At 28.6% G+C, this 16,519-nt stretch overlaps 1 protein-coding gene across 1 annotated transcript; it reads left to right on the forward strand.

Moving 5' to 3' along the window:
* Positions 1-12,582: 12,582 nt before the first annotated feature.
* On the forward strand, positions 12,583-16,316 carry LOC132935972 (RING finger and transmembrane domain-containing protein 2-like). Its single transcript, XM_061002612.1, has 7 exons — positions 12,583-12,849; positions 12,923-13,117; positions 14,177-14,296; positions 14,409-14,586; positions 14,687-14,840; positions 14,926-15,141; positions 15,771-16,316. Exons 1-7 carry the CDS (start codon positions 12,621-12,623, stop codon positions 16,002-16,004), a joined length of 1,326 nt encoding a protein of 441 aa, XP_060858595.1. The 5' UTR covers positions 12,583-12,620; the 3' UTR covers positions 16,005-16,316.
* The last annotated feature ends 203 nt before the right edge of the window (positions 16,317-16,519 follow it).

A 16,519-nucleotide genomic window follows, 5' to 3' on the forward strand; every position in this document is an offset into this window, starting at 1 on the left:
TTATAATACGAGAGTGACAGTAAAATACAATAGTAAAAACGAGTTAAAATGTTAATTTTATTTTAACTTTTAAACTTAACTAGTTACTTTTGGCTTTTCATTAACTTAACTGTTAACTTACTAAATTTCTTTCTTAATTGACGTGAAATTAACGAGTTAATTTTTTATTTTAAGAAGTTAATTTACTTTGTTTTTAATTTTATAATTCACTATTTCAGTTTATTTCGTTTTCATGTCAAAAAATATGTATCGTAAATTGTTTAAAGTTAAATATGTATATCATTTGAATCTAACTTATATGGAAATACTGTATGAAGTATTAACACTATATCCTATAATTTAGTTTTGGGTTGGAAAAAAACGAAGTACGCTAGCGTTGTCTAAACAAATTAACTTTTTTTAACTTAATAAAATGTTAACAAAAAGTGTGTATTAACTTTTAACTTAACTGAGTTAACCTATAGTTCAATTAACTTTTAACTTTTAACTTTTTGTTATTGGTGCATATAAACTTAACTTAACAGAGTTAAAAAAATCATTGACTTTCCCAGCCTTGGACTTTTTTGACGTAACTCTAAAACAAATGACCGTAGGTACATGAAATTTTCAGGGAACATTTATATTAGCATTTGCTATACACCAAAATTATATGTTTAAATTTGAATAATTAGAATATTATCATGGTTTGGTAAGACTTAAAAATGGATTCAACTATAAAACAAAAGCATTTGCAATTTTTAACTAATCAAATATTTTTTTATCGACAGTAGTTTTATAAACTAAAATTTAAATTCCAAATATATGTTTTGTCAATAGTTTATTCCATTTAATTATTCCGTTTGACTAAGAGCTAAAAAAATTAATAATAACTTATAAACAATATTACCTAACAAATAATACTCATGAAAAATCCTCATTAATATTATTTCTTTGTGAATACGAATGCGTTTAACAACTAGTAAATTGTAAGAACCATATGACAACTTACCATCGCATACACATATTATTGTTAATTATTGTAATATTTTTCATACACAATGGTATTTTTAAAATATTCACAATAATTTTAAGTATTTATAAGCCGTGGGGAGAGACTTCAGTTGCTGATAAACTGTTGGGGAGCAACTTTTTTTAACACAAACACAATAATGATAATGTACACTTTATTCTTAAAAATAATTATATTATTATTGTATAATAGTAAATTAGTAAATATCGATATTATCTAATTCTATTTGAATATTTGTTCATTACTAATTAAGTAATAACTATTTTCTTAATATTATACTATAATCTAATGCTACATTATACATTTATAGGTACTATTATAATTTATAGTACAGGACATGGTATTCTAGTATCCAATGGCGGATCCAGGGGGAAGACAAAGGGGGCATTTGCCCCCCCCCCCCCAAATCACTGCAGTTTTCCTTTGTTTTACACTGTGTTTAGCCAATTTTGGAATTTTTATACTTTTGCCCCCCCCCCCCCATTTCCCTCCCAAAATTAAGCCTTGGATCCACCACTGCTAGTATTCATATAATATTTGATATATTATTGATATTTATAACTTGTAAGTCAAATGTCAATAGCCATTACAGTTCCGCACGGTCCATTTTTGTTTGGCCAAACTGGCCCGAAAGACCGAAACTTAAATTAAAAACATGTATCCACCCAGGCCATGTTTCGTAATTTTTTTTTTTAATTCTTGAATTCATGATTGTGGTCGACGATAACTGTTTGCTGGAAAAAAAAATAGTTTAGATATTGTTCTTGTACTAGGTATATATAATTTTCTTTAAAACGTATATGTAAAATTTACAGTATAGGTTTTATTTTTGACTAATCCAGTCAAAAGTCAAGTATCCGGTCTTAACCAACCGGAAATATTTTCATTATGACCTGGCCCGTGCACATCTCTACTCATGTCGACGTATTAAAATTAATATACGTTTAATACTTTAATATAACAATTAATATTATACAGTATCCACGTTTTATATTACTCTAAACATATTGCAAAAATGTGATTGTGTATAGTCAATAATAATTACTTAACGACAACAAATGTCACGTGTGAAAATCATGTTTAAATTACAACAAAATAAATAAAATCGATATTTTTCATAATGTCCAATTTTTTTGAAATTTAAACTTAGAATGCCTGCGATATAGCCCATAGGGGTACCTATCAGATAAAGTAAAAATACGTTTATTTCGTAAATCACCCGGGTATTGGACTTAACCGTAACTTACCCATGATATATAAATAGGTATTACAAAACAAACGTAACCTAACTTTGCTTAAACATGCTCCAATTAGTTAGGGTACTATAAAACTATAAAAGTACATTTTCGGTGGAGCTTTTGCTGTGTACCACAAAATTATCGAACATATTCCTACTAGCAATACAATGTATGATATAGGTACACACCTTCTCGGATTTTTATGTTGTATTTTTATTTTATTACAATTTTATTAACTTGTTGGATCGTATTTCATGAATTTGTTTTCATAGATCGAATAAGTACCTACTTATTATTATTTGTTATTTGTCTTCAAATATGGAAATATGCTATTATTAGTTGTTCCGGGGCCCCAGAGATCGACATCTGGTAGTTGCGCCACTGCATGCACGTAGTTGTGTGTTTTTGGGTTATGGGCGGGAGGAGGATCATTGTGAATTGTGCTTTTCTATAAATTCGGTGCGTTGATCGTTGGCGGTCAACAAACAAACACGTACTCTGTAGTGTCTCATACAGCCGAACATAATATATTACTATCGTAATATCGTAATATAACACCGATTCATTAATTTCGATTTTCGAATCACCCACGAATACTTGTATCGAACATAACATTCCTTTTTACTTTTTAAAATATATTTAAATATTTTACAGGTAATTACAGAAACATGTTTGACAAATCGAAAAATGATTAGACGAGTAAGTTGACATCGACACAATAAGTAACTTAGTAGGTACCTATTGTATATTATACAAAATACAGTGGCGGATTGTGGGTTTTTTAATGAAGTAGTTCACATACAAAAAAAAATATAACAAATATTATATTTATATATATATATTATAAATTGTATTAAATAATTGTTATTATAAATAATATTATTTATAAGCTGATAATCGGAATATATTAAACGAATGAGAGTAAAAATAAATTATAATGCCTATGCCGACGCCCAATAGCGCGGCGACGTCGATAATAATTCGCTGTTTATAGCGAAAAATAATTAACAATTTAATTGGTTATATGCACAGAACAAATGTACACATCAACTCCATTATAACGCGGGTTCAGTTTTTCGACTTGTTTTAATTCTTACACTGTAGAAATGTGCACAGCGATTGTGTGCACTTCCGCACCACTATAATACACACCGATACCGTTCCGTCGCGGACAACGGCATGGCTGTTTGTTCTTCGAAATAATCCAACCCAAATATTATATTATTTTCATAATATTCTGAATTTATGTTTTTTTTATTTTTAAAAATAATCTTAATAACACTTAATAAGTACTTAATTGTATTATTACAATTTATGTTTTCAATTTTTCTTGAGTTTGGGTAGGTAGTGCACGTCCACTTGTGCACATAATATGTCATAATATTATACACGAGCCGCCGCACGCCACTGACATAATACTATAATATAAACTGTAGTATGTATCTAAATGTACCTATACAAGCACTTTACCATATTTAAATGCTTCACTGTTGGGTTTCTTATGGTGGTAACTGGGAGTTACAATTTGGAAAGCATATCTTAAAATAAATTATATTCGATAATTGCTTAGGTATTTTTACTATTTATACGAATTTAGCTTAATAACTCCAAAATTCAATTACAGATAAAATAAGATATTATGTTCGGTAGGTAGGTTAGGTATAACTGTATAAGTTGTAATATATAAATAATATACTAGCTCTTATATACTGAAATAAACTTATAGAATCAATATACCAAGATGAACATACTTGAGTGTTAAAACTCAAACGCAATTCAAACATATTACAAAATATAAAATAATATGAGGTAACCATACATTCCTTAACGATTACATCATCATTTAAAAATAACTACACATCTCTACAGTAGGCAATTAACATTACGAGACGGACACACACTAAAACATGCCCATATTTGGGCATAAAGATAAAAGAACGTTATGCAACACCAATACATCATTACGCAACCGGCTTTCTGTCACATTAAAAAACAGCATATAATACTTACACCTACATATGCGCACTGTACGACATTCGGTCAAACAACCAAATATCAGTGCCAAAACTATGCACAACCAGATGAATACAATAGCTCCTAACATACAAAATACTCTTCTCGTACCAATATTGCCAAAAAACCATCGACAATGTGCAAAAACACAACATGAATGCACGCGCATGCGCAGTTCACACAACACATTTTTAGCTTCCTTATATAAACGAAACGCACAGTGCACACATCGCTCACACACATCAGTACCACAGAATTCACACAGACGTCAATCAATCATCATTCCGAGACGGTGCTACTCACGACGATTATACGATGTGCCACGTCGGCGCAGTACACTGCTACAATCAACATACATTACGTCGTCAACGCCACCAACAGCAAAACTTCGTGCTACCGTACAGTTTTTTTTAATCTGAAATATAATCTTTCTCCACGAAGTTAACTTAACTATTGCGTTTGTTTTAACACCAGGTATGAGCTCATTTTTGATATATTCTCTTTACTATTGTAGTAAGCAAGTTACTACTTAACAATAAAACAAATTACACAGGTACATAATTATACTATACTATAATTTAGATAATGTAATTCGGCATAAATCGGATAATAGAAACGGAGTTAAGGGTTCTTTCTGTATATTACATTTTAATGTCTTGGGTAAGAGACGGTAGATATTAGGAACTCACTGAACCATAATTTGCTCTGTATACGACAGATGTTCAAATATAAAAATATATACTATATGATTATTTTGATTACAACGCTGTACGCTGTACGCGACGATGGTCATTATAAAAATATTAAAATTATATTAAAAAGATTATTTCAAATTTAATACACAGAATTATACTGGAAGTCATAATATGCGTGGGCTGGAACGATGTTCACACCAATCACATCCGTGAGCCGAGATACAGTATCTATAGGCAAGGGGTACGGGGAACTGCATATAAAAGGGAGCCCGAATCGGCCTGTTTTCAGACGTGTACTAACACCCATTAGTGCAAGCACCTTCACGCCACTCTGTACGAGCATTATTTTGGACTTAGAAAATTATCAACAATATAATAAAATTCACAATAAACAACAACTGTCTTTTATTTATTATCAACCACGACTTCAACATCAAATAAAGTGTCTGCGACCTGCATCTATAATATCTTGGCAGCCACTTATCTACTATCAGTACTACGATAGTAGGTACCAAGCTACCGAGCATATTACACTATCCTACCATGAAAATATTATTGTTTTAATTCTTTGTAAACCCAATGATCCTTCAATAATATTAAGCTATATAGAAAAAGACATCCATACATCCGTATCCAAGCACCACGTTCTCAAAGATCCGATTTATATATAAATAGACTTATAATGCACGTCAACCTATAAAAATCTACACAAACTCCATTTTAAGTACTGCTTGTCAATTCACTGTCTCTCCTAGACGTTGGATTGACAAAATATATTTGCCTATGCGCTGTACCGAAAGTCGTTTCCTCTTAAAGCGACTAGACCTCAAATATATAAGTACTGAAAAGTGTGTTGTATAAATATCAATTAAAAACTAGTAATAAAATCTATTCTAAGTTCTGCTTGAGTAGTCGGATAAACACCATAATAAATTATTAAATTATATAAATCCATGATAAATTAGCAAACAAATAATCATAAAATTATAAAGACATATACGTGTCACGAAAATACAGTTTCCAAATAATATACATATAAAAATACTAATCAATATTGTAATTCAAAACACTCTTAATCTTTATATCCTATCAAATCCTTTCTGTCTTTATAATATATCGCAAATACAAAGAGTCAACAGTGCTTAAGCAAAATATGAACTTATAACTGGTATAAGATACTGTAATATGAGTCGTAAAATATTAGTAACGTGCATCGATCCACACCAATCAGAGATATTATATCCATCCTAACAAGGATCAACGAGTACCTTTCACAGCTATACGAGGTAAGTGAACACACATAAGTACATTTTACACTCTATGATAAATTATCAATTCCGTTCTCAACTAATAATATTCTGTAGTAGAAATAAAAATGTAATACAAGTGCCGATATGTGACCATCTTAATTTTCCATACCCTTTGTAATTAGCCGCCTTACTCCGCACTTCCCGACTACCCATCAGTCTATTATTTTTATCTCACTACAAAGTGTATAACTAATAAAAGTCATAAAACATAAGAATCAAAAACATTTTCCCTATCATATTTTTAAAAAGTTTATTTGAATATGAAATTTTTTTTTGTTTTAAGAAAATAATTTTTATATATAATAATAATAAATAATAATATACATGGTGGATATATAAATTTGGTCATTATCATTTGAAACAATAAAAAGTTATAAATTATAATAGTGATGGAGTGTGTATATATATTGCCGGGAAAGTCCTCGCGGTATTTTGTCTAATTTTATATTTTAGTCTCGGTAAATTAGTTCTCTGTACGCTGATGTAAGGACGTCCTCATATTATTGTATGAACGAAAATATAAAGGTTGAAATAATTTACGCTCTTATTATTTATTGTAGTATTTATAAGTTATAGGTACGTCAATTTTCACCTAAATACCTAATATAGGTATTTTCAAATTTTTTTGAGCCCCGTCGTCATAATATTACACAAGATGAATAATCTTCAATGTATTATATTAATTTAGAGCGCGATTCTTATGCACTAAAAATTATCAAAATATTGATATATGCAATCAAAATCGTAAAAACATGTAAAAATATGAAAGAAAATTTTATATAATATATTTTAGCAATAGCGATTACGATTAGACATAAAAGTTTACGCTGTAATCGATTAGGTTATTTATTTATTTACTTATCTTTAATTAAATTGCTATTTAGTGCCTACAAAATTTATTTTATATTTTTCCACTTGACCAAATATTATATTATTATACCTTTTTAAAAAAATGTCTGACTCGGTATCAATACATTTTGAATTACGTAAAAAATTCAAAAATATTGAATAAGTACCATTAGATATGCAGAAATATGAAAAAAATATTTCGCCGTTAATTTCAAACTATTATGATTCGTGAAGATTACTGACAAAAATCAAAAAATGTGAAAATTAAAAAATATTCAATTGCACAGAAATGTTCTATATTATTATTTACAAATTTCACTGCTTCGCTCTTAAAAGGATATTAGCGCACCATATGTTTTCTCTCTCTGACTCACGCGCAACATAGACCAAACTAAATCACGTAAAATCGTTTTTTTTTCTAGTTAAGAATGATTTGAACATTTGACCTTTTGCAAAACTTTAATATCTAACGCACGTAAAAAATATATATAAACAAATTAATCAACTAGCCTAGAGTCACTAATGGGTAGCTTCTGCCTACTGGTTACTTCAATCATACCATTATTATGTCATATAACCACTCCCATCAATTTGTATAAATTAAATAAAAGAGTACTCCATACCCGCATGCGTTGCCTCCGTATTAACACATAACAGAAAATTATCTAGGACATATCATAGGCTTTTTGTTATATTTTAATTTTAAAGCGAGTGATGAGTATTTTAAAATTGTAAATTGTATGTACATATTAAAATAATTATACTCGCTTTAAAATTAAAATATAACAAAAATCCTGGATAAAAAACTGTAGTGATCCCTCACTGCTCGCTTATATTTTTGAGTTCGTCGACGTTGATGGTGAATGTAGGAGAGAAGGTTGTAGAGCGACAAGTTACACAAGTTAGTTATAAGTAATTTATTTAAAAAGTAATTAATTTCATATATAAATTTGAGGACAGAGCGAAAAGCATCTGCCCGAGACTCAGCGTGTGCGTAGTGCAGACTCTGTACTAAATCTAATTTTACTATAGATTCTATCTTATATTTATATAAAAACTATACGGATACAAATGTACACGGTAGAGTCCAGGAGGTGGATATTTGAAAGGAACCGGAGATGGACGTTGTTATTGCACAAACAACCCGAGTGAATGCTTGGCACTTATTGGTACAAAGTTAATTAAGTTTTGCAGATATTCATAATCCGTTTACTTAGTCCTTAAATTGCACTGTCACTCACTCATTATTTTCATAGGTTGTTTTCGCACTATTGTGTAAATGCAAAATGTTTTTTAATTGCGCTGTCAAACTCTAGGTACGTACATTGTACGTGGTTCTTGGAATCGTTGATGTAGTTAACCTTCTTGTTGTTGTTGTCCTATCGTGAGAATGTACTTAGAATATTAGTAATACTGTCGGTTTACTACAAAACTTTAAACTTTTATTAAGAGGTCAATTCACTCAAATTTTTAATCTAACTGAGATAAACGCATTTTACTGAGCTGTACAATTGGCTATGTTACGCACATGTAAGATGGAGACAACAAAATATGTCACTGTAACGTCCCCTTAAGTGTATTATATATTTATATAGTACTCAATGGTATTATGCATGATATAAAGTATAAACTATATAAGTAAGGACTAAGGTTATTACCTAGTTATTACTTATTAGTTATTACTTATTAGTTATTATTGACTACTATAACCGTAAAAGGAAATCGGAAAAAATGTATGTTTTAATTTTTTTCAAAAAAAAGTTTTAGACAAAATTATAATTGTGAAGTCAATAGTACAATGGTTTAGTGTGGGTCTTGTACTAGATGGCTGCATATCTCATGTTTACCTGCAATTGAGCAAAAAGAATTTGAAAACTCAGATTAGATTTGTGGACTGTGCTCAAATCAATGTCCTACTATCTAAAATAAATTCTTATAAACATAATTAATGTCTGTGTTATAACATTCATACGTTTCTTACATTAATTTGGTGTATTTTATTTATTAACTATCACATTTAATGCGATGACTCTTTGATTTTTAAATTCCACTCAATTAGTATTGAGGAAATATGAGCATCAAGATTTATTCAAAAAATTATGTTTTAGTGATAACTCATGATTTTAAATTCCATTCAATAAGTTTTGAGGAAATAACAGTGTCATTAATTGTTAAAACTATTTTTATTTTTAATAGAAAATGACTAAAGTTGGATAAAACTTTAAATTTGAAAAAAAATTAGTAAAATTATCCAAGTATATTATCTTATATCAATTTTACATTATCACAGTAATTATTTTTTTAATTAACTTATATTTAAAGTTCAAACTATTTTTGTATAATTTTGGTTGGTTAAACTAATTAAAAATTGATTTGTCCAACTTTGAGTTCATTCAAGCGTTTGCAATAATTCCACTCATTTAATTTTGAGGAAATGTAAGGCATTCATATTCAATTTTATTTTCAGAAGAATATGTCTACAATGTACTCTATAAGCAGTATATTAGCTAATAATAATTAGGTATTATGGTTTATTGATAAAATGAGTTTGTCATGGAAAACTATTGGAAGATAGTAATTAATAATGAAATTGCAAATTCTATATAAAATGTTTACTATGCATATTATGTGTGTGTTATGTAATTTAGCTGTAAAAAAAAAGAATAGCTGGTTTTTAGGCCTACAGGAGATCTTTTTACCGCCTAAAAAAACTTAAAAGAAACGAATCTAAATGCAATACCTCATGGGTGGATTTGGAAATTTGCATTAATAATATATTGTTGGCACAAATAAGTACTTATTGAAATTGTGAACCACAATATATCATATAGGTCAGGGATGGCGAACCTGCGGCACACGTGCCAAAGGTGGAACGTTGGTGAAATTTCAATGGCACGTGAAAAATTAAAATTATAACATTTTGGTTATAATAGGGTATGGACTTATAGTAGGATAACAGCCATACACAAGTTTAAACTGATGGACAACAGAAAAAAATTTAATAAATCTGTAACTTAAATTTTTATCCTTAGAAAATATTATTTCCTTTGGACCCGTGAACAATTTTTAAAACCTTGATTTGAAAATGTTGGCACTTGACCCAAAGAAGGTTCACCCCCTAATAAAGGTAGTATTTGTGTTATAATAAACAAGTATCAAAACTATAAAAGAGTAATCACAGTAGTGTTAAGGTATAATTTTAATAACCTATATGATTATATCAAAAATATGTGCAAATAATGATAATGTACCTAAACAATTTTAAACAGTAGTGTACATATGTTATGGCTGGGGGGAGAAGGTAAATATGTTAATAAGTATGTAGATAGTACAAAAATAAGTTATGAAAGGGGCACTTATATTTATTAAACATTGTGTTGATTAAATGTTAAATGATAAATATTTTAAACTCATTGAACATTGAATCACAATGTTACTTATGAAGAATTAATCAAGATAAATGAATTATATCATAACAAGCTTTTGTTTTTTTAAATGAACAAATTAATGTAAATATTTGTTGATTATATTTTAATTACAATCATATTTTTATTATAAATGTATTTGCAAGTTACATAAGTGGTATAAAGATGATTTTAAAATTCTTTTGGTTTAGGTAGGTATGTAATTTTTACAATAAATATAATAAATATAATACATCAATAAAATTATAGAACGACATAAAACTAAGCAAATAATTATTTTAAACACTTTATGTAGGTACCTATTACTTGAATAATTGGGAGCTTTTTGTTGTGATAATTCCATCTTCAGATAATTTGTCTGTAAATATACATATATACAATTGTATTTCATTTACTATATATTTTATTGTTATTTCGTGTTATAAAAAAAAATTAATTACAGATTAATTATAATAATACAATTATAAAAAAATTAGGCCTTCCAAACTAATGATTTAAATAAGTATAAGAAATGGTTTGTCTCTGGACACTATGGTTTGTAGAGGAAATTAAAGATTGATTTTGAAATATTAAGTAACTATCGTTTACATGGTAAGTATAAGTTAAAATATATAACTATAAATAATATTTTCTAATAATCAAAAAAATCATGCAGTGATATTGACTAGACATGCTAATTAATTTATAATATAGGTGTTTTTGTTCTTCGGCGTCATTTATTTTGCAAATTCCACATCCATCACATGATTATAGGCCAGTGATGAATAAACTCAAACACATTTTTGCAAAAGCTGATTGACGGAAGTGTGGATGCTTCCTCTCTTCTTTCTTTAACTCATTTTAAAGTTCCTTCTTACTTAACTAGGTCTAATTCTTCCTTTGTTGTTCCATTCAACAACACCAATTATTGTAGATATTATAACCCCATTAACCGTATGATGCGCATCAACCATTCTCTTATCAGTGGTATAGGAGCTAACTATGACGGAGCTATCTTCACAGACATACTGCAGCGTCTGATAATGGTAATCGTAAATAAGTTTGTCCGTACACACTGTCAAATGTCTTAACGTTCACAAATCGGAAACAGATAGTAGAGCGGCAGTGCCAGTTGCTAGTCGTCGTATGAGCCTTGCGGCTAATCTTATGATGCAAATAGGACTTAGAGTAGCTGACGGTTCAGCCATGTTTCGAAGCAACGTGCACAACGTAGTTGAAGAACTACGACCAATAATTACAGTGGCAATAAGTATACAATATTGTTATTTGTCAATCCTCATTCCTAATTAGAATATTTCTCTTTTATTAATAAAATATATGATATAAGCTTAAAAGACATGTAGAGTTTTTAGTGATTTTAGAAACTTCTAGAATTTTAGAAACATCTCACACCTACCTAATTAAGAACGCTATTTAATTGCCAAGTTTGTGATGCTATTCTTTGGCTATTGACATAAGAAAGTTGCATACCCCTGTTATGGAGCTATAACATTTTCCTAATAAATGTTTTATAAATAGCTGTATGAAAGTATATAGTATAGTATTTAATTATCTAATTACTACTATACATACTACTTTATTACAGTTATAATTGATTTTTTTCTACTAAAAAGATAAAAACACACAAAAAAACTTCAACTATTTCAGTACCGAACAAAATCGAAAAAAAATAATATAAGTGTATCCTTATTATTGACAAACATTGAATGTTGACATTTTCTTATAATTATTGTAACTATACAAGACATTGTTTGTTGTGTATTTTTATTTATTATTATTATGACAGTTAATGTGAACCTAACTATATTATTATACTTAACAATTTGAATATTGACATTTAATTATAATTTATAACTATTCACATGATTTTTTTATAATTATTTTTATGAACGATGAATGTTTGTAATATTTCATAATCTCTTGAGATAATATCACATACTATTCTGTGATAATACTGGTAAATATTTGTGAAGATAAGAGGTACGATTGATAAGAGCATAAGGCCGCCATCTTGCAGCCATTCGGCGTTTTCTGTCTCTAGACGCTTGTGTAGAGCGGCAGTGCCAGTTGCTAGTCGTCGTATGAGCCTTGCGGCTAATCTTATGATGCAAATAGGACTTAGAGTAGCTGACGGTTCAGCCATGTTTCGAAGCAACGTGCACAACGTAGTTGAAGAACTACGACCAATAATTACAGTGGCACGCGACCCCGATCTTGGATCACCACTGCTTGGTCCCAGTTCATCTGCTCACTTACCTCTATCTCCACCCAGTATAACAGAAACAGAAGACCAAAACTTCATAACTGCAGGTATCATCAGTATAATATTGACTTATTAAGAATTATTATCTAAAAGTAGAATTTATCCTATTGAATTTTATAGGAGAAGTCAGACCGGTTGCAACAACTCCAGTATCACAAAGACTGCCTTTGACTACTCAAGGATCACTTACTGAACCAAACAATGATGTAGTAATAGATATGAATTTATCGAGCTCAGATTTACATGTAGAACAGCAGCCTCAAAGTCCAGGAGGATCGTCACTTAATGGATCTAATAATGATAACAATGAAAACCGTAAGTTATTTGGATTATACATTAATTCTAATAATACCTTATTAATTTAATTTAAATTTTAAGTAATATACCTACATAATATTAGTGTATTCAATATTGTTTTGGTAATTTTTAATAACAACTAAAATTTTTTTTCTTAACTATCCCTAATTATTTAGTATTTTTGTTTTATCTTAAGAAAATATTTATATTAATATTTAAAATGGGGAAATAATAGATATTTAGAAATACAAAATTGTATTAGGTACATCCATAATATTGTTACGTTAATTACTACTATAAATTATATTTAATATGTTATTGACATATTATAGTAAATTTACAATATCATTATAAAAAAAAATTAACATGTAAACGCGTGTACATTTGCATTATACAATCGCTATATTTCGCAGAATCTTTGTAATTCGTTAATATAGAACTATTATTAATATTAAACTAAATAAGTACCTGTGTGATTATAAAACTATTACATTTTTATATTAATTTGAAATTTTTTAATATTTTATTTTGTTTCAACAATAGTTATGAAATTTTTAAGTACATAAATAATTAAATATTTTCAAATTTTTTATAGAATACTTATATAAATATTTAAAATGATAAATATTAGATATTTTGAAATACAAAGTTATTCAATATAAAATTGTACAATACAAACAACATGCTTTCAGATGTAGACAATGTAGTAAATATTACCTATTGAAATAAAAATATAAAATTTGTTTTTAAGTATTGTTATTTAAATTTATTTGTAATTAATTATTTGTTGTTACACACTAATAATACATTTGAGTTGAATAATTCGTTATTAATGTAACACTGTATACATCATAATATTATAAAGATTATATTGTTGCAGTTTACTCTATTACTATTTTTATATTTATAATTGTATAAGTACATGATTAAAATATTTCCAGTAGACTTTCTTAAAATACTATTAAACTTAATAGTTAACATGATTACATGAATAATTCCATTCAAAATTGTTAAAATTATAACATCATTTTAGTACCCACTTATATTTCATTAACATTGAATTGTATTGTTTTCCAGAAAGCGAAGAAGATGCTCTTCAGCACAACCCAGAAATCGCTCAAATGCTGAGTGTAGCTCTTAAATACATTCCATTCTTATTGATACTTTTATCAAAAGCTGTATTCGACCATATTCCAGGTAATTTAAATAGCTACTCTGTTCAACTGTTTGTGTAAGCATAACTAAAAATATATATGGCCTGAAGGTTTGACTAATGAACGTGCTTGTATCTTGTATCTTGTGATTACAGCTATTCTATTCTTTTTGGTACTTTTTTTTTCATTTCGTTACTTCAACAATATGGTAAAGCTTGAGGTGGCCAAAAAATCACAGCGCAGTGTTAGCTTTTTGCTGTTTGCTATTTGTCATATGGCCATGTCTATATTTCTATTCTACTTCTTCTATACCGACATGGTCTTACACTTTGGGTAATTATAGTTCATATAAAAATTAAATCTTAATTAGTAACTTATTATTAGGAAACTCAATGTCTATAGTAAAATTGATTTATTATGTTTATACTTCTAGGTTAATATTTATTCCTCCTTCTGCACAGTCCTTGACAATTATCAATCTATTATGGTCAATAGCAGCGGATGATTACATTTTAAAATTAATAACAATCATTTTTAAAATAATAGTTGCCATGATGCCAATAAAGGTTTTACCAACAATTAAACGAGTACGTACATTTTTATATTATTAGTCATAATAGGTAAATTATTACTATTTTAAATAAATAAATGTATTCTTATACTTTTGTTTAGGGAAAAGTTTACCTGTTCATTGAAGCTACATCTCAATTATATCGGTGTTATGTGCCGATCCAACCTTGGTTGTATTACATGTTAGAATCTTATCAAGGTCCGAAAAAGGTGATTGGAGTATTTTTATCTGCCGCTTACATGGTATCAAAAGGTACCAATTTAATGGGTTGTATGAAACTCTGGTGGACAGCCTTATACAAATTGCTTCAGAATGTTGTAAGTTAATTAATATATTTATATCATTGTTTTATGATTTTGGTGGCATTCTAAATAATTAATTATTATTTATACTGAAACCAAGCTCTTACAAATTATTATTAAGTGAATATACTCAAATTATAAATGTTTCGTTCAGTCTTGCAAACTCAGTACTCCAATTTTTAATGTTTTTATAGATATTATAGAAATACAAATTGAAGGAATATTAATACTTTTTATTTTTCTCTAGAGACTATCTAGACAATCTAGTAATTTCCTACTTTGCCTGTTGTATTTTATAGAGTGGTAAAAAGAAAATACATAATGATTCAAATATTTTTAAGTTGCCCAACTAAATATTATTTTAAAAATAAATTAAATTTGTATTTCTTATTAATCAGTTATCATATTATTTTCTTTCATTTGATGAACTTAAATTATTTTCTATAATAAATATCAGAAAAATATAATGTTGTTTATTAAGAGGATGTCAGCACAATATTAGTTTTCTCTCTGTCACATTTGCAACATTGTTTAAATTAATTCACGTAAATTTGTTTTGTCTATGTTGAGCATGAATCAGACAGAGAAAACAAACATCCTCTTAAGTTAACTCACCTAAAAAAAAACCTTATTGCACATTTTAGGTATTGGGTTCAGCACCGAGTAAAGAGCAGTTGACTATAGCTGGCAACAATTGTCCAATATGCCATGACGAGTATGGTACACCTGTTTTGTTGCAATGCCAACACATATTCTGCGAAGCTTGCGTGGCCCAATGGTTTGATCGTGAACAAACATGTCCACTATGTCGGGCAAAACTTGTTGATAACCCTGTGTGGCAAGATGGTTCTACGACTAATTTTATACAACTCTTTTAACATTTAAATATTTTACGTTGCCAAAATAAATATTATTTTTAAAATATGTATAAGAAAATTAAATTTGTATTTCTTATTAATCAGTTATCGTGTTATTTTCTTTCGTGTGATGAACTTAAATTATTTTCTATAGTAAATATCAGAAAAATATAATGTTGTTTATTAAGAGGATGTCAGCACAATATTAGTTTTCTCTCTGTCACATATACAATATTGATTAAATTAATTCACATAATAATTTTTTGTCTATGTTCTTACTGTTTCAAAAACCATTATTGTTTGTGTTTTTCAAACTAGAAAAACTTTTTTCAAATAAATGATATCAAAAAAATAAAACCAACGTTGCACAGCCAAAGCTTTCTTTTTTATGTGGTGAAAACCTAGTTTCATAGTTTAGCCTTCTCGGTTCTTTCTCACGCAAAGCAGTTTTTGCTATATTGTACATTAAGTAAGACGGAGACAGCACATGCTGGTGTAGCGTCCTCTTAAAACGCGTTGTGTTAATTTTGATCACA

This window comes from Metopolophium dirhodum, chromosome 1 (genome assembly GCF_019925205.1).
Source record: "Metopolophium dirhodum isolate CAU chromosome 1, ASM1992520v1, whole genome shotgun sequence".
NCBI classification, from domain to species: domain Eukaryota; kingdom Metazoa; phylum Arthropoda; class Insecta; order Hemiptera; family Aphididae; genus Metopolophium; species Metopolophium dirhodum.

Bases quoted from the DNA above. Each gene is read 5' to 3' on its own strand.
- LOC132935972 (XM_061002612.1), top strand. From the start codon at position 12,621: ATGAGCCTTGCGGCTAATCTTATGATGCAAATAGGACTTAGAGTAGCT. The intron at 14,587-14,686 runs GTAATTATAGTT...TTATACTTCTAG, and splicing joins GACATGGTCTTACACTTTGG to GTTAATATTTATTCCTCCTT. The intron at 15,142-15,770 runs GTAAGTTAATTA...TGCACATTTTAG, and splicing joins ACAAATTGCTTCAGAATGTT to GTATTGGGTTCAGCACCGAG.